The sequence below is a fragment of the Quercus robur genome, chromosome 2 (assembly GCF_932294415.1).
Source record: "Quercus robur chromosome 2, dhQueRobu3.1, whole genome shotgun sequence".
NCBI classification, from domain to species: domain Eukaryota; kingdom Viridiplantae; phylum Streptophyta; class Magnoliopsida; order Fagales; family Fagaceae; genus Quercus; species Quercus robur.
The window spans coordinates 86,425,470-86,450,205 of NC_065535.1; the positions used below are offsets into that span (position 1 = coordinate 86,425,470).

The 24,736-nt window shown below is 35.0% G+C and overlaps 2 protein-coding genes across 3 annotated transcripts; one reads left to right on the plus strand and one right to left on the minus strand.

The window, feature by feature from the left end:
* The first annotated feature begins 3,256 nt into the window (after window positions 1-3,256).
* LOC126715557 (pentatricopeptide repeat-containing protein At3g59040) lies at window positions 3,257-14,658 on the plus strand. Of its 2 annotated transcripts, none has more exons than XM_050416207.1 (7): window positions 3,257-3,415; window positions 3,738-4,050; window positions 4,460-4,750; window positions 5,692-5,940; window positions 9,287-9,411; window positions 12,572-12,670; window positions 13,910-14,658. In XM_050416207.1, exons 1-7 carry the CDS (start codon window positions 3,357-3,359, stop codon window positions 14,484-14,486), a joined length of 1,713 nt encoding a protein of 570 aa, XP_050272164.1. In that variant the 5' UTR covers window positions 3,257-3,356; the 3' UTR covers window positions 14,487-14,658. The 2 variants fall into 2 exon arrangements, with proteins under 2 accessions (XP_050272164.1, XP_050272165.1); XM_050416208.1 differs by having other exon boundaries at window positions 3,261-3,415; window positions 3,777-4,050.
* A 4,004-nt stretch (window positions 14,659-18,662) lies between these two features.
* LOC126704724 (class V chitinase CHIT5a-like) lies at window positions 18,663-19,409 on the minus strand. Its single transcript, XM_050403747.1, has one exon. The coding sequence runs from the start codon at window positions 19,407-19,409 to the stop codon at window positions 18,663-18,665; it is 747 nt and encodes a 248-aa protein (XP_050259704.1).
* Between the last annotated feature and the right edge of the window lie 5,327 nt (window positions 19,410-24,736).

Below are 24,736 nucleotides of genomic sequence, written 5' to 3' on the forward strand. Positions count from 1 at the left end.
TGATCTCATATAATCTTGAAATGTTGCGAGCATAGAGATTAGAAGAAGAAAATGTAATGCAAATGTGTATTTGTAAAAATTCACACTCAATAAAAAACTTGAAATTTAAAGATTTTATTGATGTGATTTTTTTTTCTTAAATGTGTGACAAAAAGCTAAAATTTAGTTTATTTAAAAAAAAAAAATTAGAGTTGGATTATTTACCTGAAGTAAAAAAAGAAAGTTTGTTTAAAGCAAAATCCAAACACATAATTAATATTAAAAAAAAAAGTCAAAATAATTTTGATATAAAAAATAGGCTAAAGTGCAAACTACACCCTTAGTATCCGTTTGGATACGGATGAAAATCCAACGTTTTGCTTTTCGCACTTTTTTTTTTTTTTTTTGGGTTGAGAAGAGCGCCATAAGTGGGATTATGCACAGTTCAATGGGTCCCGGCACTGTTCATGGGACCCACAAACATCTTTTTTCAACAAAACTTTTATTAAAAATGGGTCTCATGGTACTATTTACACATTTAAAAATTATTTTGTTACAGTATTTTTAGTTTTCAGTTTTCATCAAAATAAGCGGTATCCAAACACACCTTTAATGTTTAGGAATCTTTAAATTTTACACCCTAAAGTTTTAGAATTTTGATTTTACTTCATAAAGATGTATCTTGTTTGTATCATTAGCCCCTCCATTTATATTTTTCCATTAAGTGCCATATATCATGCTACTCATGTTTAGTTTGTCCAATAAAATAATGTTATATAGAATAATGAAAATGACGTGAATAATGGACACAACCAATACTTATAATAAATTTCACAATAAATTTAGTTTTTACTTATAATATAATTCACAATAAATCTCATTATTGTTAAAATAATTAATGGTGATACTATAAACCCACCAAATTTACTCTATTAACCTCTCAATCTATAAATTCACAAACTATGAAAATTATTGCCAAAAAGTTGCATCGGTATTCGGTAGCATTATTTAATCGTTAAACTTAGCTAATTGTAGCACCTTTATGCAAAAAAATAGTGTTGTGTGGCTTTTTTTTTTTTTTTTTTCACGTATCCACTTAAGGACAACAGGTAAAACTTGATGAATTGGAATTTTTTTTTTGCATTTAGCTTCATTTTTATAATATTTTAGTTAGGTGTCTAGTTTGCAACTGTCTAAAACTTGAGTTCCAAGATAGAACTCGAGTTTTTGAGACTCAAGTTGCCAGTGGTGGCAATTGATGTGGAAAAAAATTCACATGAAACTCGAGTTCCGTCATTTACTTCCCCAACGCCTATTCTTCTTCTTTTCTTTCTCTTCTCTCCTCCAGCTCATGCTTCTTCTTCTTCTTCTTCCTCTGTTCTTCTTTCCTCTAGCCTGTGCTTCTTCTTCTTCTTCCCTTGTTGTTCTCTCCTCCAACTTGTATTTCTTCTTCTTCTTCCCCTATTCTGCTTATTCAGATCTATGTTCTCTAGAGAGGTCTTCGGATCTGGTACTTCTTCCTTCATTTCTGGTTCTTCAGCTTCATCTTCATCGTCATCTTTGTTCTGCTTCTTCTATGGAACTCGAGTCTTGTGACAAAAACATCTCCATGTTAGTAATTAGAACTCGAGTCTTTAAGGCTCGATTTCTTCCTTGAACTCAAGCCTCAAACACTCGAGATGTTATTCTCCTCAATTCTTTCCAATTCTTACTAACTAATGACATAGTGTGGCAAACTCATGCTACTTTGCAAATTAACCCTAATGAATTGTTTTAGAAATTTTTTCCTTCCCTTCAATGGCTACACCACAATAACTACAACCAGAGATATTGTGAGGGAGGAAAGTCTTGGTGTTCAATAGTAGTGTTTATTCTCTTTCATAGTTTCACTATATATTTTTTATTTATTTCTTTTCTTCATTTTCTCTTAGATGCCCTCTTTCATTGTATTTTTTCTTTTTTTCTTTCGTTCCCCCAACAGGCAGAGCCCGGCAAAATTTGATCTATAGCACAATTTTAGAAAAAATTTAAAACGAAGTTATTTAGTTATGTAACACATTTTTGGAACTCGAATTTATTAAACTCAAGTTCCAGCCCAAACTCGAGTTTCAAAAATGTGCTATATAACTAAATAATTTCGTTTGGGTGCTATTTTTCTAAATTTTTTCTAAAAATGTGCTATTTGGCAAATTTTGCCTACAAAGCCCACTGAAATCAAAGAGAACTCAAGCATGAAATGGGGATGGAGGAAATTTGCCATATAACTTGTTTTTTTTTTAAACATATTCGTTAGTAAACACGTTTTTAAAACTTATTAGCAAAGTAGCATCTCGAGTCTAAAGAGGCTTGAGTTCAATGGGAGAGACTCAAGTTCGTAGATGACGTGGATAAATGATATACGTGGAACTAGAGACTTGAGTTCCATAGAGCAATACTAAGAAAGCATAATAGAACCTCTGTTCTAGAGAAAGAAGACGCTGGATAAATGATCTGGAGAAAGAAGAAGATGACGACGTTGGAGAAAGAAGAAGACGTTGGGGGTTCTTTGAATCTGATATGAGTAGGAGTATTGAAGATCTAGAAGAAGATCCAATTAGGCATTTGTTCTTGTGTGGGTATTTTTTGATTTTTGGGTCTTGGTGTGGGTGTTTGAGAAATGAGATTTTTAGGTATGAGAATTTATGAATCCATAGGTTGTTTTTGATTTGGGTATGGAGAAAGAAGGAAGAACATGGGTATGCGACTGAAGAACAGTTTCAGCCAAAGAACAAGAAAGGAACTCGAGTGTCTAAAACTTGAGTTTCACGTGGATTTTAAGTCCACCTCAACTCTGCCAACACATAGAACTTGAGTCTCTCAAGCTCGAGTTGCTACAATGAACTTACTAAGAGACTCAAGATGTTAGTTTGCTAATATGTTTTGAAAACTTGCTAACTAACAAATTGTTTATAAAATGGAGTAAAATGGCAAATTTCCTCATTGGGGATGGCTTCAAGGAACACCCGATCATAAACTACGCTTGACCGACGCAACCATTTCAAGGCCTTGTTGTCGTTGGCAACAAATAGCTGTTCAACTTTGAACAGTTCCAAATGTCGAGATTCACAACTATTTAAAACCCATATCATTTTTTTTTTTTTTTTTTAAATTGAAGTCATAATTTTTTTTTATATATAAATTGTATGTTCTGGTTTTGTCCTTAAGAAGGCACTGAAATTTGTATGAGCTAGTGAAGGGTAGTTTGGACTTTTTCAAAAATATAAATTGTCATATGCCTTTCCGAACCCGAAGAAAAGCGCGCCCGGAGAATGAGGCAGAGCTCAGACTCAAGAGTGTCTAAATAGATAAGATTTTTTTTTTTTCCTCTCTCAAACTCAATGCCTCAAACCTTATTTCTCAAGCCCTTCATTTCTTCAGTTCCTCTTACTAATTGCAGGTTTTCTCTCTCTTTCTCTCTTCGTCTAATACTTGAATTTGATAAACCCCAATAAAGAATAAACCCCCCTTATTCCTGTTTTCAGCAACTCTTTTTATTTTTCCATAAGGGTCTTTGTTTCTGGGTGTCACTGGTTTTTATCAAAATAGTGAGCAGTATTTTAATGTGATTGTGATGGTTGTCTTTATTGTAAACTGGATTTTGAATTTTTTTCAATATTCATTTCCCAATATACTATGTAGTTGCAATGAATGAGAATATTGTTATGCAGTTTTGAGTGAATATGTAATAATTCATTTGTTGCTGTTGTGTTATGTTGCAGTAATAAATCAATTGTAGTAAATAATGTGAGCAATGTTAGGATACGAGGGAGAGTGGGTGTTGTTGTTTGTATGGGAATGTTGGCACCCAGGAAGAGGAAGAAGAAGAAGGAAGGTTTCGAGGTATTCCGAGATGCAGCTGACGAAGCTGATCAGAAGAGTTGGAGGAGACTGATGACTGAAATTCAGGAGACGGGTTCTGCGGTTGCGGTGCTCAAACAACTGAATGTTAGTAACCAGGGCATTTCAAGAGACAAGGTCCTTGGGACCTTGCTCAGATTTAAGCAACTAAACAAATGGAAACTTGTCATTGAGGTATCTATCTACTATCTATAAATGTTGAAGATTTCTATTTACATAATCATAGAACTTTTCATGGTTCGATAGTGTGCATACATCCACAGAAACAAGCAAACGGATCATTCCACTATATGAAAAAAAAAAAAAAATTAAAAGATTACAACATAGTTATACTGTTGTCTGCCCAATAGTGTAAATTAAATTTCCCAATATACGGTTACCATACCATGAGGTCCTCAAACTAGAGACTGGTGTTATTTTCTCATTCAGAATATGAGCTACTATCTCTAACATACACACACATTCATTTTTGTGCTTTGGAATAAAATGAATATACTATTCCTAAACTCATTACTTTGGTGGTCAATATATGCTTTTGATCTACTATTTTGATGTTACATACTAGTCTTCTTTTGTGTTGTAGATCCTTGAATGGCTCAGGGCTCAAAGCTGGTGGGTGTTTAGTGAACTGGATTTCCTCATGCTTCTAACAGCTTATGGAAAGCAAGGGGACTTCAACAGGGCCGAGAGAGTTTTTAGCTTGATGAATAAGAAGGGCTATGCACCAAGTGTCATATCCCACACTGCTCTTATGGAAGCATATGGAAGAGGAGGCCGATACAATAATGCTGAAGCAATATTTCGAAGGATGTTGTCTTCAGGCCCTCAACCTTCAGCCTTAACATATCAAATAATACTTAAGATATTTGTTGAGGTAATTTTTTTTTAAGCCCTATAACTTGATGCCAAAGTCTGTTGTTGAGCTTCTAGCTTGCCATCAAGGTCGGTTTGGTCATCATTGAAATGGTCATATAAGGATGGTTGTTCCCCATTGTTTGATGTGGTGTCTTTGGAGGGAAAGAAATAGCAAGTGCTTTGAAGATAATGAGAGAACTATGCCAGATCTCATGTTATTCTTTTTTAGAACCTTATTGGACTAGTTGTCAGATTTGAGAAACCAATCTTTATTTTCAATTCTTGATTTACTTGATTTATGTAATTTTTGGAATTGATTGTATACCCCTATATACTCCTTGTGTACTTGGGTGTCTTTTTTTATATATCAATAAATCTTTATTACTTATCATAAAAAAAAAAAAAAAAAAATTGGTACTCATAGAATTAGAACTTTAGGTTTAACTTGAAAAAATTTGAGAACAATAAATTTTGAAAATCTATTAATGAAAAAGACCATCTGAACTATGCCTGAATTGCAGGGTCCTTTATGGCTGGCTCACAGCCTTCAACAAAATTTGATCTATTGAAGTTATGATCTAAAATCGTCACTACAGGCATTTTTGAGTCTTGACATAAACTGCTCAACAATAACAAAAACAACCAAGCCTTAGTCCCTCAATATTTGGGGTTGACTATGGATTCTCAACAAACTAATCAAACTAATGAACACTCCAAAATGGTAGAAACTTTTTAAAATAGATAAATTGAACACCTAGACACGTTGCATCCCCAACTTCATGTGTATCATAATATATTTATGATACCATACACAGAGATGGGTTAAGTTTTCTTCTTCTTCTTTTATTTATTTTTTTTTGTGTAAGTTTTTTTTATATAGTGGGAGTGACTCTCTAACCTAAGATGTAATTCATAATTTAAATTATCTTGCAATTTCATGAGTGACCGGAGCTACTGCAGGGAGGTAAGTTCAAGGAAGCTGAAGACGTTTTCGAGACCCTTTTGGATGAGGAAAAATCACCTTTAAAGCCAGACCAAAAGATGTTTCACATGATGATCTATATGCATAAGAAGGCAAGGAATTATGAGAAAGCTCGAAAAGTATTTGCACTCATGGCTGAGAGAGGAGTTCAACAATCAACAGTTACTTATAATAGCTTAATGTCATTTGAGACTAATTACAAGGAAGTTTCAAAGATGTATGACCAGGTAAAATTAAGAAATTTCTGATTTATCTTTCATGTAACCAGAGTATAATATGCACTGACAGTCACTAGCAAAAAATTATTGTGATTATAGACAATAAGCATGCAGCATTAGTACTCTAATATGCTGTTTCTAGACATTCTACAATTTCCATTATTATTCCTAGGAATTTGAAACTTCAAATGTATCTTTCATTATGAAATTCCCTCTTGATATAGAGATATTTTGTAATTAATTTTAAGAAATCACCAGCTAATATGTGTTTTAGCTGGTGAGCTATCTAAGAATAAGCTATATATCCATGTTTTACTTAATATGTTAAAAAAAATGTCCTTAAAATTCTTATGTTTTAGCAATGCTGATTTCCTTAACATGTTTAAAAAGAGTCCCTAAAATTCTTATGATTTAGCAATGTTGATGGATTTTTTTTTTAAACAAAATTTTTATTATATTTTTTGATAAGTGAAAAATTTTATTGAAGAAGGAAAATAGGCTGACACATGGGATTTGTGCAGTCCAATTTCAAAGAATACAAATTATAAAGATAGAGAAATACAAAAATGAACAAGACATCAAAGGAATGTTGATGGATGTCCTTAAGGACAGAAGGATGAGCAGTCTCATTTATCTAGGATTGAGGTGGGTTTATATTAGTTGATACTGTTTCTTAAACTTTTGGAGGTATTAAATATGAATGCTAGCTAATAGGCTTGAAACAGTGTTGGGGATGAGGTCTTGAGTGGCATGTTGGCGAGATCTGTGGAGGGAGGTTTCATAGTTGAGTTCCAAGTGGAGGGAGGAAATAGAGAAGCTCTAACTGTTTCACATCTTATGCTTGCTAATGACACTTTCTTGTTTTGTGATGTTTTAGCTTCTAATGTCTGGTAAATCCGTGCTATGATTTTATGTTTTGAAGCAATTATGGGCTTGGTGATTAACTTGCTTCAAAACATAGATTGGCCACACTATTGGATTGTAAAGTGGGATCTTTACTGTATGAACTATTTGGCTATGTAGCTGGGTTCATCATATAAAACTAGTGCAGTTTGGAACATGGTTGTTGAAAGGACAGAGAAAAGGCTAGTTCAATGCAAAAATTTCTACCTATTGAAGGCGATCCTTATGATCTTACTTGAGTACATTATCTATCCTTCCAATTTGTTTTCTTTCTTTGTTTACTATTCCTACGCATCAACGAAATTTTTGGTGGGGTGGGAGAGATGGGGAATTCAAATTCCATTTGGTGAATTGGAGTGTGGTGTGCTCTCCCATAAAAACTGGTGGTTTGGGAGTGAGGAACCTTCAGTCAGGCTTTGTTGTTAGATGTGGTTATGGAGGTTGGGAGAGGAGAGCCATCAGTTTTGGAGACATGTCATAGGGGCAAAATATGGGGTATTATGGGGTGATTGGACTTCCGAAGTGGTTAGAAGACCCAAAGGGGGCGTTAGTCTTTGGAAAGGCATAATACCTGGATGGGATAAATTTGCTGCCAATATTTGTTTCAAAATTGGGGATGGCAGGAGGGTCAAATTTGGGCATGATAGGTGGTATGGAGGAAGGGCTCTAAAGGATTCTATCCTGAGTCAAATGTTCATTGGTGGGTAAAAAACTTTGGGATAAGGTTCATACTTAAATTGTAGAGGTCAAATGCTTAAATTTTTGTGAATAATTGTTTTTAACATGGTACCAATACAAGCAGTTCTCTTTATATCTGCCATTTAAGTCTATAATTCCACATGTTGTGCCTTATTTTTGAGGGAAAGTCTGTGCCTACATATGAGGGGAAGTGTTAGAAGAATAATTGAATGATTAGATTTCCCACTTTCTATCAGCGTAATCCATTGGGATAAGTGGTAATTTAACAGTTTCTTTTTGAGGTTGGATTTTATGGACTACCTGTGGAAGATGAAGGCAAATTCCTTGAAAATAGGAGATATAGTAAATTTGACTATTTAGGTTGATCCCAATCAATTCAAGATAATCTATTGGGGCAACTTTGGGGTGAGACGTGAACAGATTGATTTATGACCATTTAGTGCTGACTTTGATCAAGAGATACGTAGATTTGGGAAAAAGTTAAATATCTACATTAAGCAGGTTCTCCATGTGAAATCATGGAGTAGCAGTGTATGGCCTTTTGTCGAGTTGCAAAAAAGCTAGATTCTCCATGTGCAGTCATAACAATTTAACAGAACGTAAGAATGGTAATAACCCCCATAATGTCTAAGTGACACTACTAAAAAATTGATTAACTGGAATTCTGGTAGTGAGATTGTTCCTCAGGTCAAGCCTTCCCAACCAATGGGGCATATATACAACCTTCTTGTAGATTTATTGGGTTTGATATACTGCCTTCTATTACAATTAACTAGTGAAGCTTTTTCCAGAAACAAAACCCAACATCTTGATCTTTTGCACCCATCTCAAAGGTGCACTGAGATACCAGCCTATCATTGTCCAAAATTACTCAATCACTGGGTTCCATAGTACCCCAGAATCCTCTTCATCGATCCATATCTTCTTTATTCATTTTCAGAGTAGGAGAGTTCAGGCTTCTCCAAAACTGATAATCAGAAATCAGTTAATAGTCTTACTGCATCAAACTATTGCAACCTAATTGTAAACATCTTTTTCTCAAATCCATCATTGCATTTCTTAAAGTATGTCTGTCAGTTCCCTGATACTTTTAGTCAGCATGTAGACAACATGTTCTCCATTGAAGTTCTCAAATATGGCATAAACCTGTAAGGAGATCCTTTCAGTTTTTCTGATTTTAAATGAGGTGGGTGGTGTTTTCCTTCTTGATGGACACAATTAATATGACAAACCAATATGGGAAAAATGGGTTTGACGTCTGTTTTTCTGGTTTCTTATGAAATGTCTTTGTTTAAATTAAATAATTCACAAGGTTTTGGATAAGACTTGAGGGTGTGCAAGCCTGTTTGTGTTGACATTTTTAAGGTAACCTTCTGTCATTGAATAGCATTAGTAATGTATTTACGCTAGTGACATGGAAACATAATAAGTTAATTCATAATAATTGTACTTCATCACAAAAAAGGATACTTGATAGTTCTATGTAAATAGATCCTTTTAGTAAAGAGAGCTGGTTTTTCAATGATCATCAAGTTGATTTTTGTGTGGAAATTGTGGGCCAAGTGATTGACTTCATGCACCTAGCTGATTGTAATATCTCTTGATGACCCTGTAAATACCAAAGAGAAATTCTGGAATATGCCCTGATGCTTTGTGAGGGTAGTTTTTATCTATTTATTTATTTTTAAATACCTCTTAATCTCTTGTTAATATTACATTCATCAGATTTTTGAAGTATATTCATGATTTTTAGATGCAAAGATCTGGTCTTCAACCTGATGTTGTCAGCTATGCCCTACTTATTAATGCTTATGGGAAAGCAAGAAGGGAGGACGAAGCACTAGCTGTTTTTGAGGAGATGCTTGATGCTGGTGTCAGGTGTGTAGGCACATTCTTAACTTTTCTTCTTTTATAGGGAGCTATAGGTCTTGAAAGTTAAATATGAAAAAAAATGGGTTGTATCAGTTGAACTGATTTAACCTGAAGCTCACTCAACCTGGTAAAGCTAAATTAGTTGGTGGGCTTCTTTGCACACATTTTTCTGTCTGAATTTGAAAGAATAAATTTGGCTCATCGTCTTTGTTTATTTTTCTCTTCTGGTGCTTTGGAGAGTTCAAGATCCAACTCTCCCAAACGAGGTCAATAAAACATCATGATTGAATTATGAACTCCAGTATACCAACCTATAACTATATTGAAACTTTAAGAAGAATTAGATGATGTCTCGCGCGATGCGCGGATACTTTATAATTTCATTTGAAATCATTTTTATGTATATTAAGACCTACATATAATATTTATATTTGTTCACAATATTGTTATATACTTTGAAACTTGATTTTCTTAATTCATATTTTATTAAAAAAAATTGTATAATACTATAACACAATAACAAATTATAATATTTATTGTTAAAAGAAAACTTTATTTTTTAAATAGATTAAATGATTTTGAAATCTATAAATACAAGTTTAAAGCATAAAATACTTTTTTATCCTAAAATTACATAAATTTAAGCAACCTCCCAAACACTTCCTCAACCACTCTATTCTCACAACCAAATATGAAGACCCCAATCTCAAACACTCAATCCATTATCTCAATGAAATTAAGGAAATAATTTGTAAGCAACATAAAGAGAATATGATTAAACAAAGAGAAATTGGATTAAAAACACATCTATTTATCAAAATTTAATTGCCTTTAGTTGGACTTCTATATCCTTTAAAAAAAATGAAAAACACTTTGAAATCACCATTAATTTTTACTTTTATCACTATGGCTTATACCACACAAAATAGCAGTAAAAAAAATTACAAAGAAACCTACAAATTATGAGTTAAAAAAAAAAAAAAAAAAAAAAAAAAAAAAAAAAAAAAAAAAGCCAACTTCATAAATAATCAATTAGAAGGGTTTTTTTTTTTTTTTTTTTTTTTTTTTTTTTCTTCTTCTTCTTCCTTGAGTTCTAAAACAAAATACATTTATGACTTTCCCAAACCAAAATTGCAAACACCCAAAGACTCAAAGCAAATCACAATCTTCACAAAATCCGCAGCATTTGACTTCAACATCAAATTGTAAATTGAATTAAAAACGCAAGCCCCCTTCCTTGGTCATAGCCTACTCATATGGACTAGGGTCAAATGATACGAAAATATTGGAGTTATGTAGATGTTGTTGAAAAGTTGAAGGTAAATGACATCGTTTTTTGTCTAGGTGTATTTGAGATGAGATGTCATGAGGGCTATGGGCATATAAAGGAGTAGAAGTGAAAATGGGGAATGAAAATGCAAAGAGTTTTGCGTGTGTGAGAGAGAGGAAAAGTCTTGAAATATTGAACTAAACGAAACAAATAGTAGTCTTGAAACATTGAATTAAAGGAAACAAAAATTATTCTTGAAACATTGAACTAAAGGAAATAAAGAGTCTTCTATTTTTAAATTTGTTCTTATCTCTAATGTGGCTTAAAAGTGTTTCAATTATCTTTAAAGAGTACACCATATGACAGAACCTCATACTCTCCCGCATGAGGTTTTTGCTTTTATGAAGGTAATTTGTTTTTCCTAAAAATTAAACAATTTCTAAAATGACTTTTCTTCTTTCTATCTCTACCAATATATCATTCTATTATTTTTGGTGTAGTGTTTGATTGATATTATTCCTTTATGAGAGGTCCATACTTTTTGAAATTATGTTATAGTGTGCTATGTTTTTCCATTTTTTTTCTCTACAGCTAAACTTTTTAAGTTTTAAATAAATTACTCAAATTCCTCGTTATTTTAAAGGAGGTTATCATGATAATCAAAACTCATAGCAAAATTACTTTTTAATATTACTCAAATAATTGATAGACACATTCAAATCCAAAGCTGATATTGTGTTTTGATATAAATTTAAATTCTTACTTCTTACTTCCAAAATAGCTAAAGTAACTCAAACAAAAATCAAACCAAAGTTATAAGAGGGAGAGAGACTACTTGTGCTGGGGAACTTAAAAATACAACACCTAAAGGTGTTAACCTAAAATAGAGTTATAAAAAAACACAATGTTTTATCAATATAAAATAGATCTATAAGAAATAATAAAAAATTGAGAGAGAGAATAATCATTTTTTCAAGCGAGAATGTGAGAGATAATAACAAATTTATAGAAAATTAGATGAGAAGAAAAAAAGTTAAAAGATATAGTAATAAACACCACTTATAAAAAAAAAAAAGTAATAAACACCAAATTATCATAGTCCTGCTATGTAATAAAATAAGACTATATTCGTATACACTATCTTTATAATGTAATAAGATAACATTTATGAAATCAAATAAAAGAAAAAAGATAACAATTTAAAAACACAAAACTAAATTAGATTAACCCAAAGTAGAACTCTAAAGAACACAAAAGTTAATCAACCTAAAATAGAGATGCAAGATTAAAAAATCCACCAAAAAATGGGGAAAAAAATTGAGATATATATATATATATGTATATATTTGTGGGAATTGGGAAAGTTATGTATAGAATGTGAGATAATTGCAAATTTGTAGTAAAATGATGAGAATAAAAAGAGGCAAAAATAAAAGAAGATAAAGGGATAGAGGAAGGATGATATTAAAGTAGATAGTAGTGGGGAGATGAAAAGGTAAAAGGGAGGGAAAAGTTTGGAAAAAGTGTAACAATAATTTGGGGATTAATAAGAAGAAAAAGAGTTAAAAATATGAGAGAGAGAGAGAGAGAGAGTTGAAAATAGGTGGATGGTGTGGCTGCTGATGTGGCTCAACAAGAGCGTACTAACAATAAATGTTACACTTCAACTTTTAAACACATAGATTGAGTTAGGAGTTATTCGCCTTGTTTTTTGTCGGTTATTTTTTCAGGCAGAATTCTGAACTTTTAGTTTCTGGGTTGGTTTTTGTTATGCTGATTGCTTCACCAAGACAAGCTGATGGCAACTGACTAGCCAATGGCTAACTACTATTTGTTTATTAGAGATTTCTATTGGTTTTGAAGATTACAACACCTGTCATTTTGTCTTTTCTCCAGACCAACCCACAAAGCTTATAACATCTTGCTTGATGCATTTGCGATCTCCGGGATGGTGGAGCAAGCTCGCACTGTGTTTAAGAGTATGAAAAGGGACAGGTAATGTGATTACTCTACACTTTCTATCCCTAAATCACCATATGCACTTTATACAAGTTCGAATTTATTCATAGCAAAATGTTTTGAGGCTTCTTTTTGTTGATTTCTCAAAGACAGAAGCTCTTTCCGTTGTGCTCAATAATGTTAATAAGAATATAACCTACTCCTGCATGAACTCTTTTCAGAAGCTGACCTGTTTCAGATATTAGACAATGATTTTGACTAGTTATTTAATTGTATCTCTCTTTCTTTTTGTGAAGCTTAAATTGGTCCGGTTAATGAAGTACATAGGTTGGTATCATTGAGCTATATTCTGGAAGGACCTAGAAGTTGTTGGGTCCATGTCCTCCATGAGGTCATCCATGTCTTGTCATTGCTAACTCAGTGTCAAGTCTTAAAACTTCTAGTGCCAATTTCTTTTTCAGAGATATTTTATATTAGGAATTGCCTAAGTATATCATTGCTAGCAAGTGATCACTCAGTGTTGTTACACTGCTATGCATGTCCATCCATGCCTCTCTCTCTAGATTGCCTGTGTTGTTTCCATCCAGGTGCTGTTGGTCCTGAGTCTGTTCGTTGGTGCAGTGTTGTTTCCATCCAGATGTCTGTTTGACCTTGTGAGGGCTTTCTGTTTTGTTTTTTTTTTTTGGGGGGGGGGGGGGGTGTTGGTCTTTTCTGTGTTTCTTTTCTTTTTTCCTTAAAAAAAGGAAAATAAAAAATCAACTTCTACTATCCGTCTCTCTTTCTTTGTAGCATAAATTTCTCCTCAGACAGTGTTCATGGTGCATCCACCTATCCTTCTGCTTAATTCCTTCCCCCTCTCTCCCTTGGTATTTTGTTTTCTGTCTTGTATGGTAAACTGGTTCGCTTTATACATTCTCTTTTGAGCATGAGGATTCTTTGTAGATGTTCATTTGAAACTTTTATTAGTCAGATAAAAATCCAGTCACCCTATATAGATTTGCTAAGTATAGAACCTCAAAAAACAGGTTCGCTGTAATCCTTTCAAGTGTCTGACAGAGCAAAGGATCATGAAGTACTTTTGTTACGACTATTATTCAATGTCAAGAATGGGAGAGTATTAATTCAATGACCAAATGCATGCCCTTCTAGATGGAAAATAATGTATAGGAGTCATGGATATTGACAAGGGTGCTTAACAGAGTGATAGCTGCCCATGTACATTTGCTGTCTTAATGACAGGGGTGCACTACTCTTTATCATTGTTTGCTTTTGCAGATTTACCCCAGATCTTTGCTCTTATACGACTATGTTATCGGCTTATGTGAATGCTTCTGATATGGAGGGTGCTGAAAATTTCTTCAGAAGACTAAAACAAGATGGATTTGAACCCAATGTTGTCACTTATGGGGCATTGATCAAAGGGTATGCAAAAATAAATAACCTTGAGAAGATGATGGAGAAATATGAAGAAATGCAGGCATGTGGTGTCAAAGCAAATCAAACAGTCTTGACCACAATTATGGATGCATATGGCAAGAACAGGGATTTCGGCAGTGCTGTTGTTTGGTACAAGGAAATGGAGTCTTGTGGGTTTCCTCCTGATCAGAAAGCAAAGAATGTTCTGTTGTCTTTGGCTAAAACAGTAGAAGAACAAGAGGAAGCTAATCAAATTGCAGGAAATTTGGATCAATCTAGCAATGAACATAGACTAAACAGGGTTCCCAGGTTTGTTGATGGGGATTCTGATGATGAACATGATGAGGAAGAAGGGGCCACTTCTTGTGATGAAAGACAAGATGAACTGATACTTTTGAATAGTGATCATGGAAGAAACTTAGGAGGCCTACTGTAAATTTAATATTTTTGTATTTTGTGTTACAGTTGTATTAGTCAGCCTTGAAAATTAATTTATCAGGTCAGTTAAGAGTAGCTATGTGGGACAAATTCATTCCATTGTACCTTAATGGGATTTGGAGATATTTCTGCCTCTCCACGATACACAAAATCTCAGTTTTGATGGTCGAGTATGATATCTTTGAAAATACTCTACTTAGTTTAGTTGCACATTTTTTAGTAGTCCCCATCTGGAGTAATTTGGTATTGTGCAGTTAAATTTTCTTCTAATGGACATTTATGAATTTTTACATTTAGTAACTAGGTGAGATCAAAACTATTTTAACTTTCATCGTACCAATAGATGGGTCTTTAAAGAAGCATACTCTTTGCTAAGAGCATTGTAACTCAACTTGCACCTACTGGTGTTGTTTTCAAGATTCAAATTTTCCTCTTCCCATTGTAACTTTTGAAAAAAAAGTAAAGCATATTTTCTTTTAAGTCATTTTTTCTTTAAAATGGTTGACCCATTAACATTGTGGAAGTATGAATGTATTACCTTCTAGAAGCTGGTGATTGAACTGATGCAAGTTCAGCACTGTTTCATTTATGAATTTATGATTGTTAGAAGAAGTGTTCTCGTTGTTAAGTGCAGAACTGTTGAACGCTTTCCTTTTGGAGAGCCATTGTATTTGACGCTTTCTTCTGGAGTGGGAGAGCACTGTGTTTGAATATGAACTGTCGATTAAGCCATTCATTTGTGGTTGTCTGCTGTAAAACCGTTTTTATTTTTTATTTTTTTTTATAGCTTTTTGAGAATGGGATTGTTTGAAAACAGGTACCTAAAAAATAGTAAAATACACAGGACAATGATACATGTAAGACTATATGATGTAATTAATATAAATGGTAGGGGTTCAAGTTACACTTAGTGTAACTTTAAGGAATGACACATCACTCAATATTTTTTAGTTGAATGTGAATTTTGACAAATTCATCATTAGATTACATTATCTTTGTATATTTTCTATGCTTGCAAAATTTCAAAGTAATCAAGGATTAATAGATATGTCATCGATCAATTGTTTAAATTCAATTTTTTTTTTTTTTTTTTTTTTGTAGTTTAAAATATTGCATAAAAGATGACTTTCTAGATCAAATGGTATATAATATTCGATTGACATGAAAATTAGCATATATATTAAGAAAATATAAAACATATAATCTAATAGTGAAAATTTTAAAATATGAATTCAATAATAAATTATTGGTGGTGTAACAATGTTTAGAGTTACACTAGGTGTAATTTTAATCCAATTCTGAATCCAACTCGTAATATATATATATATATTTATATTACTACTTAAAAACACTTTTAAAAAAAGAGGGAGATTTGATCAATATAAAATTGCAAGGAATTAAAATTAAACTAAAAACTGAAAAGAAGATTGCAAGAACTAAAAAGTAATTTTATTTTCCTTTTGAATAGAATCTAAAAAATAAATAAATTGAAAGAAAGAAACTTGCATTAATTGAAGAACTTTTCCCCTTAAAAAAAAGGGGGAAGGATCCCCATAAGGACGAGTCGAGCAGTGTCATTAACCTAAAAAACTTTCTCCTTGATGAAAAATGAAAATATATTAATACAATGAATTGTAAAAACTCGTTAATGAAAAAGCAAGACTTTGAATTCAAATTAGACTACACCTTGCCTTAAAAATTTATGAAATGCATAAAGGTGGGGTCCTCACAATGAGACCATATGTATAATTAATGCAACAAATATTGTTTTCCACATCTACTCTTATCAGTTATCGTCCCTCTACTGCTCAATCAATTTGTTAGCCAAATGTTTGTAAAAAAAAAAAAAAAATTTGTTAGCCAAATGAATGACTCCTGGAACGAACCTCACCAATGTCAAACTCAATTAGATACAAATGTTTGATATTTGTGTATGATAATTGGGTTAAACCACAAGTTTGGATCTGATTAGTTTTAAAGTTGATTTAAAAAAAGAAAAGAAAAAAGGGTTTTGATTGCATGCTTGGGAATCCGATCTTCAAGTACTGCCAATGTACATCTATGGAAATCAACTTATCCGGGCTGGAATTTCTGGTGATATTACGGCTGGGTATGATCGGAGATGTAGGGTGGTTTCACAGAGTCCCTGACAGTAAAATCATTCATGCATATACTAATATCTCAAATCAAACAAAAAGTTCCACACATACATGCTTATGGTGCACACTATTGAATTTGACTCCCAGCAAGAGTAAATCAACAATCAAAAAGAAAAACAAAAATAGGCTTTCTCAAAGATTTGCTTCCGAGTGCTCTCACATTTTAAATCCACCTTTCACTAAAAGGTGGACAATGATGTCCACTTTCTCATGGCTAATTTGTCCACTTTTTCTTAAAAGTGGTTTACATTGTCTACTTTTAGTAAGAACCCAATTACAAAGGCAGAGTAGGTTTGGTCTGCTTAGCCCACGAGGGATATCAATTCAAATGTGGGTTAAATAGGTGATGATGCCGTTTTTAGAACATTTCAATTAGTTGGATTTATATAGGTGATTCTATGCTTATGCATTTAAATTCTGCAAAACAGGTGAGCTTGATAGGCTTTCGCCTCATTTAGAACATTTCATTCACATGGAAATTAGTAAGTATAATTGGAGTTCAACGTGAATCCCACCAAGGGTATAATAATTAATAAGTGAGACTTATTTAGATGTTTCAGAACACGGTGACGTGGTGATATATAATTTCACATTCATAGTGGATCCTATTAATTAATAAATTCGTGGTAGAGTTTACTATGAATGAAAGAACTGGAAATTTTTTGTCACACACGCTACGCATACATTTCAAGTTCTTACATGGCTCCTAATGATGTAGAAATAACTCAGATTTCATAGAAAACCAATACTGAGACAAACTTACACACATACATAAAAGAACTGTAATTTATTTGTCACACACATACATATTTCACTTACCTCCAATAAATGATGAAGAAATCACTCGAACATAAAACCAATACTCTTACAAACTTACCCGCATACATAAAAGAACTGCAATTTATTTGTCACACACGTGCAGTTCATATTTCTCCTAACGATGGAGAAATAACTCAAATTGCAAAGAGAACAATTACTCTTACAGACATACACTCTTACATAAAAACATTTAGCGCGTATTCGCGCCATCCTCTGCATTTGAAGCTGCCAAACATAAAAACACAGCCTTGAGTTAGTGTAACAGCAAAAATGATGATAAAGTTCCATCTAAAGGCAAAGTTCATTCCAAAAGTATTATAGATAGCAGCAAGCCAACAATCCACAAGACCAGCCTATATAGTTCAAATCTGTGTTGATAAAAAGAAAAAGAAAAAAAGAAAGATAGTATTCATGTTTTTGTAATATTCCAACTTATGACAATGGGATTTTAAGTTAAGTAATAATATTTATAATATATAAAAACTTATTATACAAAATCGACTACTAGTATTTTTGGTGATGCAAAATGCATTATTATTATTATTATTATTTTATTAATGAATTAATTAAATTTTGCATTTCCAATGCTCTCATAACCACTAGTCCACAACACATTGGACCTAAAATATATTATATAATATATGATATCTTTTTAGCTAGGTTTTTTACTTATTTGTATTATTGATCCGGACTAAAATGTTAGCATTATCCTTCAAATCAATAATAACAGGGCTCATGCAAAGTTTAATAGGTGTTGACTTTTTATGTTTATTTTCAAACTACAATGTTAGAACCAAAGAGTCCTATAAATTAATAAGTAGCATATTTTCGAACACGTCTAGGGTTTCACATTACTAATCACACATACATATATGCATTTTTATTTTTTTTTTGCTTAAAAAAAGATTTTTAAGTAAACTATATACGTTATCTCAAACACAGACTCTCCCCATTGCAATGAGTAATGATGGAGCTATTTGGCTTCGTGTTGTGTACATGTATAATGGGTTCTACGAAATGAGTAATGGTAGGATCATAATTTTTGTCATAATTTGCTCATGTGTCCAGTTGTGAGTGGTAGAGTAAAAATAATAGATTCATATGAGTTCACAACTTCTCTATTTACAACTTACCAAGTGAGCGAATTATGATAAAACCGTAAAAGTAGTGGCAAAAATTGTATTTCTAGCATTTCCCTAACCAAACATTCCTGCTTCAAAAAGCTTCTTGTCACAGTCAAACATAAGCGCCCATAAGAAATACCCACCAAGTGTTTTAGCGTTGGCAAACTCAATCTTCTTCCGAATCGATGTCAGTCCATCGTACCCAACCCAAAAGGTTCCAGAATATGAGTACTCCGATACAGTGACCTCATCATTAACTGGTTGTAAGTTGCAGTTCACTATGTCATGATAGGGCGCCATAACATCCTCATTTGCAGGATCTCCAACAGCATGTTGATTTGGATCTTGCAATGTCCAAGTTCTTCCATAAAGTGGTAGCCCCTTGACTAATTTACTTGGGTGAAGCCCAGCTTTGATCCAGGACTTAATGCCAAAGCTAGAGCTGTTTTCACTTGTTTCATAGAGACAAGCATGTGCAGCAGTGACTGCAGTGTCCCGGCTTGAGTGATAATCATAGCACCTCAGACCAACAAAATCAACACAATCTCTTATGGCTTCGATACGGTAAACTATTTCACTATGGTCTTTGACAAAGCTGGGTTTAAAAAAAACCGCTGCACTTAGAAATAGTCCATTTTTATTAGCAGACTCAGAAATGATAGCTGCACGCCACTCTCGAAAGAGCAACGCGAGGTTTTCCATGTCTAGTGTAGTTTTTGGATATTCCCAATCAAGGTCCAGCCCAACAAAGCCATATTCTCTAGCCACCTGAATGGAGGACTGGATAAAGGATTGACGACCCGCGAGGGTGCTTGCCATGCTGGAGAAAATGTCAGGCAAAGGGTTTGGGATTTCAGAATCAGGACGGCCACCAATGGATAGGAGTGGCTTTATTCCCTTGTTCCGGAGGACTTCAGTGAATATTGGCTTTATAATTATGTAATTTTCGGGATCAACCCCAACAGAAGCATAGAAGACGTGAGTGAAGCAGGAGGATGGGATGTCTATGGGATGGTACTGATTAGCTTGCTTTGAAAGCCACTAACCACCTTTGATTCCATTCATAGATGATTTAGTGTCGGTAGGTAGCTTGGACATATATTGGATGGTATAGGCAATGCAGAAGGTGAAGCTGATATCTAGCTCTGGCTGATAAGTATTTGTGTTGTGGTGCAATCGAAATACTTGTAGTCAGGCAGAGAGATTGAAAGGCATTTCTTATTCAGCTTATTTTTGCTACTATTTATGAATCTCACTACACTTTTTGGTACTATTCATGAGCCTTACTGTACTATTTCAACTAACTTTTACCTTTATCTGTAGTACTTTCAGTAATAAATTTTCAGTTTTAGCAAAATAAACGATATCCAAACAAACCCTTAGTATGTGTGTACACAAAGAAAATTTTCAATTTACCCCAAAATATGTAATCTTGGCCCCCTCCCTCCAAAAAAGTTATAAATTGGCCCATGAAATCCAAAGTATATGTTCTATTCTATCCCTTTTGCCCAGTTGCCTGAAGAATAATTATAGTAACCTCTAAATAATAATAAAAAAAAATAAAGCACAAATTTGGTTTAAAGAAACCCAATTGCCCAAAAAATAATATGAATTAGAACCCAATTGCTCCAAAAGTAACATGAATTACCTACAGACAAACTAATATTGACAACAAAAGTAAAGCACAAATCTAGCACTATATCAAATCGTATGATTTTCACTTCACTCGGTATGACCTGTGAAGTGTTTAATGTTATTTTTTTTTAAAGTTACTTTTTAAAAAGTTTTTAATTGTGTTTGTTGTAATAATAATATTAATTTTTTTTATTAAAAATATTATATAATGAGTTTGATGTAATAAATTATTTGGTAGTGTTACTTGTAGGGACACGATTCTCAAGCGGCCCAGCAATGACGTTGGGCTCGCACGTGAAGGATCCCTCACAATAAGATTTGTAGAGAGTGGGCTTGAAAGGCTAGCGTTTGGCCACAGGGCGTTAGGGAAACTCAGATAAGAAAAGGCTTCAGCCTGGATATCCAAGCCCTACAACTTCGTAACTTGAGGGATTGGACTCCTCGGATCATGTCCGAGGAGCACTAATGTCTTTCTCCGGTTACCCGGCGGTGGGTTTTTCGTGGTGGTGTACATATATTGTCCGGTCATTCTCATCCCTGGAGTTTTTCCCAGGAAGTGAGATGGGGATCCCATTCTGATTAGTTTATCTTCTCTTTTATACTAGCCTACGTTCGATGTCCCTCGTCCACGTGTAGGGTCAACTTTTTTTTAAGACTGCTATTTGTCCCGTCAGTCTAATCCCGGAATTGTTGGGGATGGTTAATAAAGCCTAAGAATCAGGTTCTGTTAGGTGTAGAGTCTTATCAGTGAAGGGTAATAAGGGTAACTTACCTAAGATATTTTAGATCTTCTTACCAATTTTCCTTTACCTCTTTTTACCCCTCTTCTTAAGGGAGCTTTGGGTCGGCCGAGGACTAAACCGTCCTCGGCTGCGTCTCTGGCCATCTTTGCCCTTATATATTTTTTAAGCTTTGGGCCATAACTTTTTTCGGCTTAGGCTTGTGGACTCTCCATGAGCAAGTGGGCCTGGCCCATAAATTATTGGGCCCCACAATAGCCCCTCAAAACCCTGCTGTCCAACATCTTGGTTGGAAAGGTGGGTTTTGATAATGCCGAGCCTTTGCTGTGGCTCATTTATTTCAGCCCTTGATTGACGCTGGCGGCTCTTCACCTCCCCAGGGAATGTGCCGGTCTTCAAGACGTTTCCCTCAATTTACGCACGACGCATTTATGCCGTTTGGTTATCCGAAGCATGCCTTTAATATCTTCCTTTTACGAGACCTCCCAAATCTAACGGTTATTGACAGCGTGGGGAAACGAAACGGATGTGTATTTGTTTGCAGACTTCCCTGGAGATCTGAATGTATTATGACCCCTTTTCCTCGTCCCCTATATAAAGGGAGAGGACAAAAGCTAATTTTATCATACTTGAATCCCTCATATTCCTCCCAGAGTTCACTTCTTCCCTCTGGTTATACCTTATCCGATAATACGTTCAGCACAGTTGTCAGCCATGAATAAACCCTTCTATTCCAAAAAACACCATGTCTTAATAAAGCTTGAGATGGCTCGGTCAGGGCAAGGATGGCGGAGACTCAAGATTTGTCTCCCTTTCCTTTTAGCCAAAATCCGAAGCAGGGACTCGTCACATCTTACTTTCGGTGTGACTGAGTCAAAAACATCCCTTATCAACATCCCTTATTACCACCACCCGCTCTCTCATGAGCATATCTAACATGGCGCTAGCGTGTTAGGAGTCAGGACTGGGGCAGGGACTAAATGCCCCTGCTTCTTCCTCTCTTCGTTCACTGGCGCCGCCCTTTACCTCTCTTTCTTCCTTCTCACCTTTTCCCTCTTCTTCTCCTCCTTCCTACTCATGTCCTCCATCTTCTTCATTCATCTCCTCCATCCTCTTCTTCCTTTGCGCTCCTTGATGACAAGAGCTTGCTGAAGTGCTTCCATGTGTTCCAATTCTTCTTCCTTCTCCTTCATCTTTTTCTAAAGAAGGTTCTTCTCTTGATATGAACAGTACTGAGGCAGAGATTGGAGAGACTTTGAAGGCGAGTTTAAAAGACATCTGACTGTTTACTTATCTGTATTACGGATGCTATTGTTGCTTTGGCAATTCATTTTTGTATAGGCTTGTTTAAGCCCTTTTTTGTACGTTGTAATAATTTTTCATATTAATAAAAGCTACTGTTACTTTACTTCGCATGTTCTGTTTTTATGTTTTTACAAGTTTACAAGCGCTGCTCGGCACAATAATATAACATTTGAATCAATGACAACTAAGGCTAAAATATTTGCTAATAAAAAGATGTCATCATAACTTTAATAAAATTATTCGACATAGCAATGCCGACCAGTGAGGGACGAAGCTCACCTTACAATTAGCCGAGATAAGGATTAAGTGCTCGATACGGTATAGGAAGTAACTATCCGAGGACTTGTCACCCGCCAAATGAACAGTTTCCTTAAGCTAATGAACATTGGGTCATTTCGCCATCTTCTTAACACACTGGCCTTAACCTTTTGCAGTATTTGAGCCGAGAACCTTCCCCATCCGAGTAGTTGGTTTCCCCATAGGCTTGAGTCCAAGGACCATGCAAGTTCTAGGCTCTGTCCAAAACTTATTTATTTATTTATTTTTATTTATTTATTTTTTTTTTGTGTACTTGGTTTCCCCATAGGCTTGAGTCCGAGGACCATGCAATGCCCTGGTTCTGTCCAAGACTTATTTATTTTATTTTTTATTTATTTATATTTTATTATTATTTTTTTTGTGTACTTGGTTTCCCTATAGGCTTGAGTCCGAGGACCATGCAATGCCTTGGTTCTATCCAAAACTTTTTCCAGTACTTGGTTTCCCCATAGCCTTGAGTCCGAGGACCATGCAAGGCCTTGGTTCTGTCCAAAACTTTTTGGGTTCAATTTTTCCCTTTCATCAGGTATTTCACGAGGCGCCGAGCAGGAGGTTATCCTCGGCAACGGCTATTCCTTGGCGTGGGCCGTAATCCTTGGGCCCTCATGCAGAACGGGCATGGGTCGCGAATTCACTAGGCCCACGAATTAAGAGGTATTTCTGCAGCCTTTGGCCACGCGGTACTTTCTGACGTCCCAATGTTCGAGGTGCGCCTTTACAAGGCTCCTTTAATCTTGTGGTTGCAGTTGACTTTGGAAGTTGAGCCAGAACTATTTTGTCTGTAGCGTCCCTTGGGATGCTGCATGAATTAACTGTCACCACCTTATTCCCTTAAATAGATGGGAAAGGCAGTTGTTTTATCTACACACAACTTCTTCAGCTTCCTCCCTTAGCATAACATGTTTGAGGCAAGGGTTGGGAAGAAGGAACTCTCCCTGCCACAGAAGCGCCGTGTCCTCCTGAGACTCAAAACAGTGAGGTATGGGCATCGGAAGCATAAGTTCAAGAGAATACTCCATTTCGACCGAGGGGAAAGGGTGTCTCTCCCTCTTTTAGTCAAAATCCGAAGCAGGTTCTGTTCATGCCAGAATTTTGGTGTGTCAGAAGAAAGATTCTCCGCCATCAGCGCCTCTGCCTTGTGGCAGGCAAATATTTAGAGAAAGCCCCTCAACTTCCGGCTCCCTGCACCTTTCTTTCAGCGGTGTCAGGCTCAAGTTGGGTTTCTTTTGCTGCCTGAAAATGGGTATGTAAAAGCATTGAGGAAGAACGAGGTCTTGGAGCAGTAGCCAACCTCTCCTCTGACCCACCTCATCGGCTTTCTCTTATTCTCTTGTATCTTTCTTTTTGGTTATGTGGTTAGCTTTAGTAGCCAACCCCTCGTCTGTACTGCTCCTCGGCTTTGTTTTATTTTCTGCATCTTCCTATTCAATTACGTAGTGAGCTCTGACATAAGCTGATTCCAGCTTTTCATTGTACGCTGTACTATTTCTTTGTTTTAGTAAAAATAGAAATTTATTTACATGTTTTGAGTACTGATCTTTTGGCAACACTACTTTGTGAATGGGTGTGCTCCATGGGTGTGTTTCTTCAAGAATATTTAGAGCAAGATACCTTGAAACATAATCTAACTAACTCTAATTTACCAATACTACCAGGCATTATATTGATAATTCATAGTAAATCAAATTTAGGAAACTAACCGGGGTAACAGTTGAATATTCTGTGATAAGCGCGTGAATACCGTCCAAGACTGATAATCTCTAAATAATCCATGCGAGTAGTCGACTGGGAAGTAGGGAATTTCGATTGCGCTTTTGTGTACTTGGTTTCCCCATAGGCTTGAGTCCGAGGACCATGCAAGTCCTAGGTTCTGTCCAAAACTTATGGTTTTTCTTTTACGTACTTGGTTTCCCCATAGGCTTGAGTCCGAGGACCATGCAAGGCCTTGGTTCTGTCCAAAACTTGTAAGATATCTTTTTTGTACTTGGTTTCCCCATAGGCTTGGGTCCGAGGACCATACAAGGCCTTGGTTCTGTCCAAAACTTGTAAGATTTCTTTTTTGTACTTGGTTTCCCCATAGGCTTGGGTCCGAGGACCATACAAGGCCTTGGTTCTGTCCAAAACTTGTAACATTTCTTTTTTGTACTT

Coding starts and splice junctions, on each gene's coding strand:
- LOC126715557 (XM_050416207.1), top strand. CDS start 3,357: ATGCCTCAAACCTTATTTCTCAAGCCCTTCATTTCTTCAGTTCCTCTT. Junction 3,416..3,737: donor GTTCCTCTTACTAATTGCAG/GTTTTCTCTCTC, acceptor GTTATGTTGCAG/TAATAAATCAATTGTAGTAA. Junction 4,751..5,691: donor TACTTAAGATATTTGTTGAG/GTAATTTTTTTT, acceptor GAGCTACTGCAG/GGAGGTAAGTTCAAGGAAGC.
- LOC126704724 (XM_050403747.1), bottom strand. CDS start 19,409: ATGGCAAGCACCCTCGCGGGTCGTCAATCCTTTATCCAGTCCTCCATT.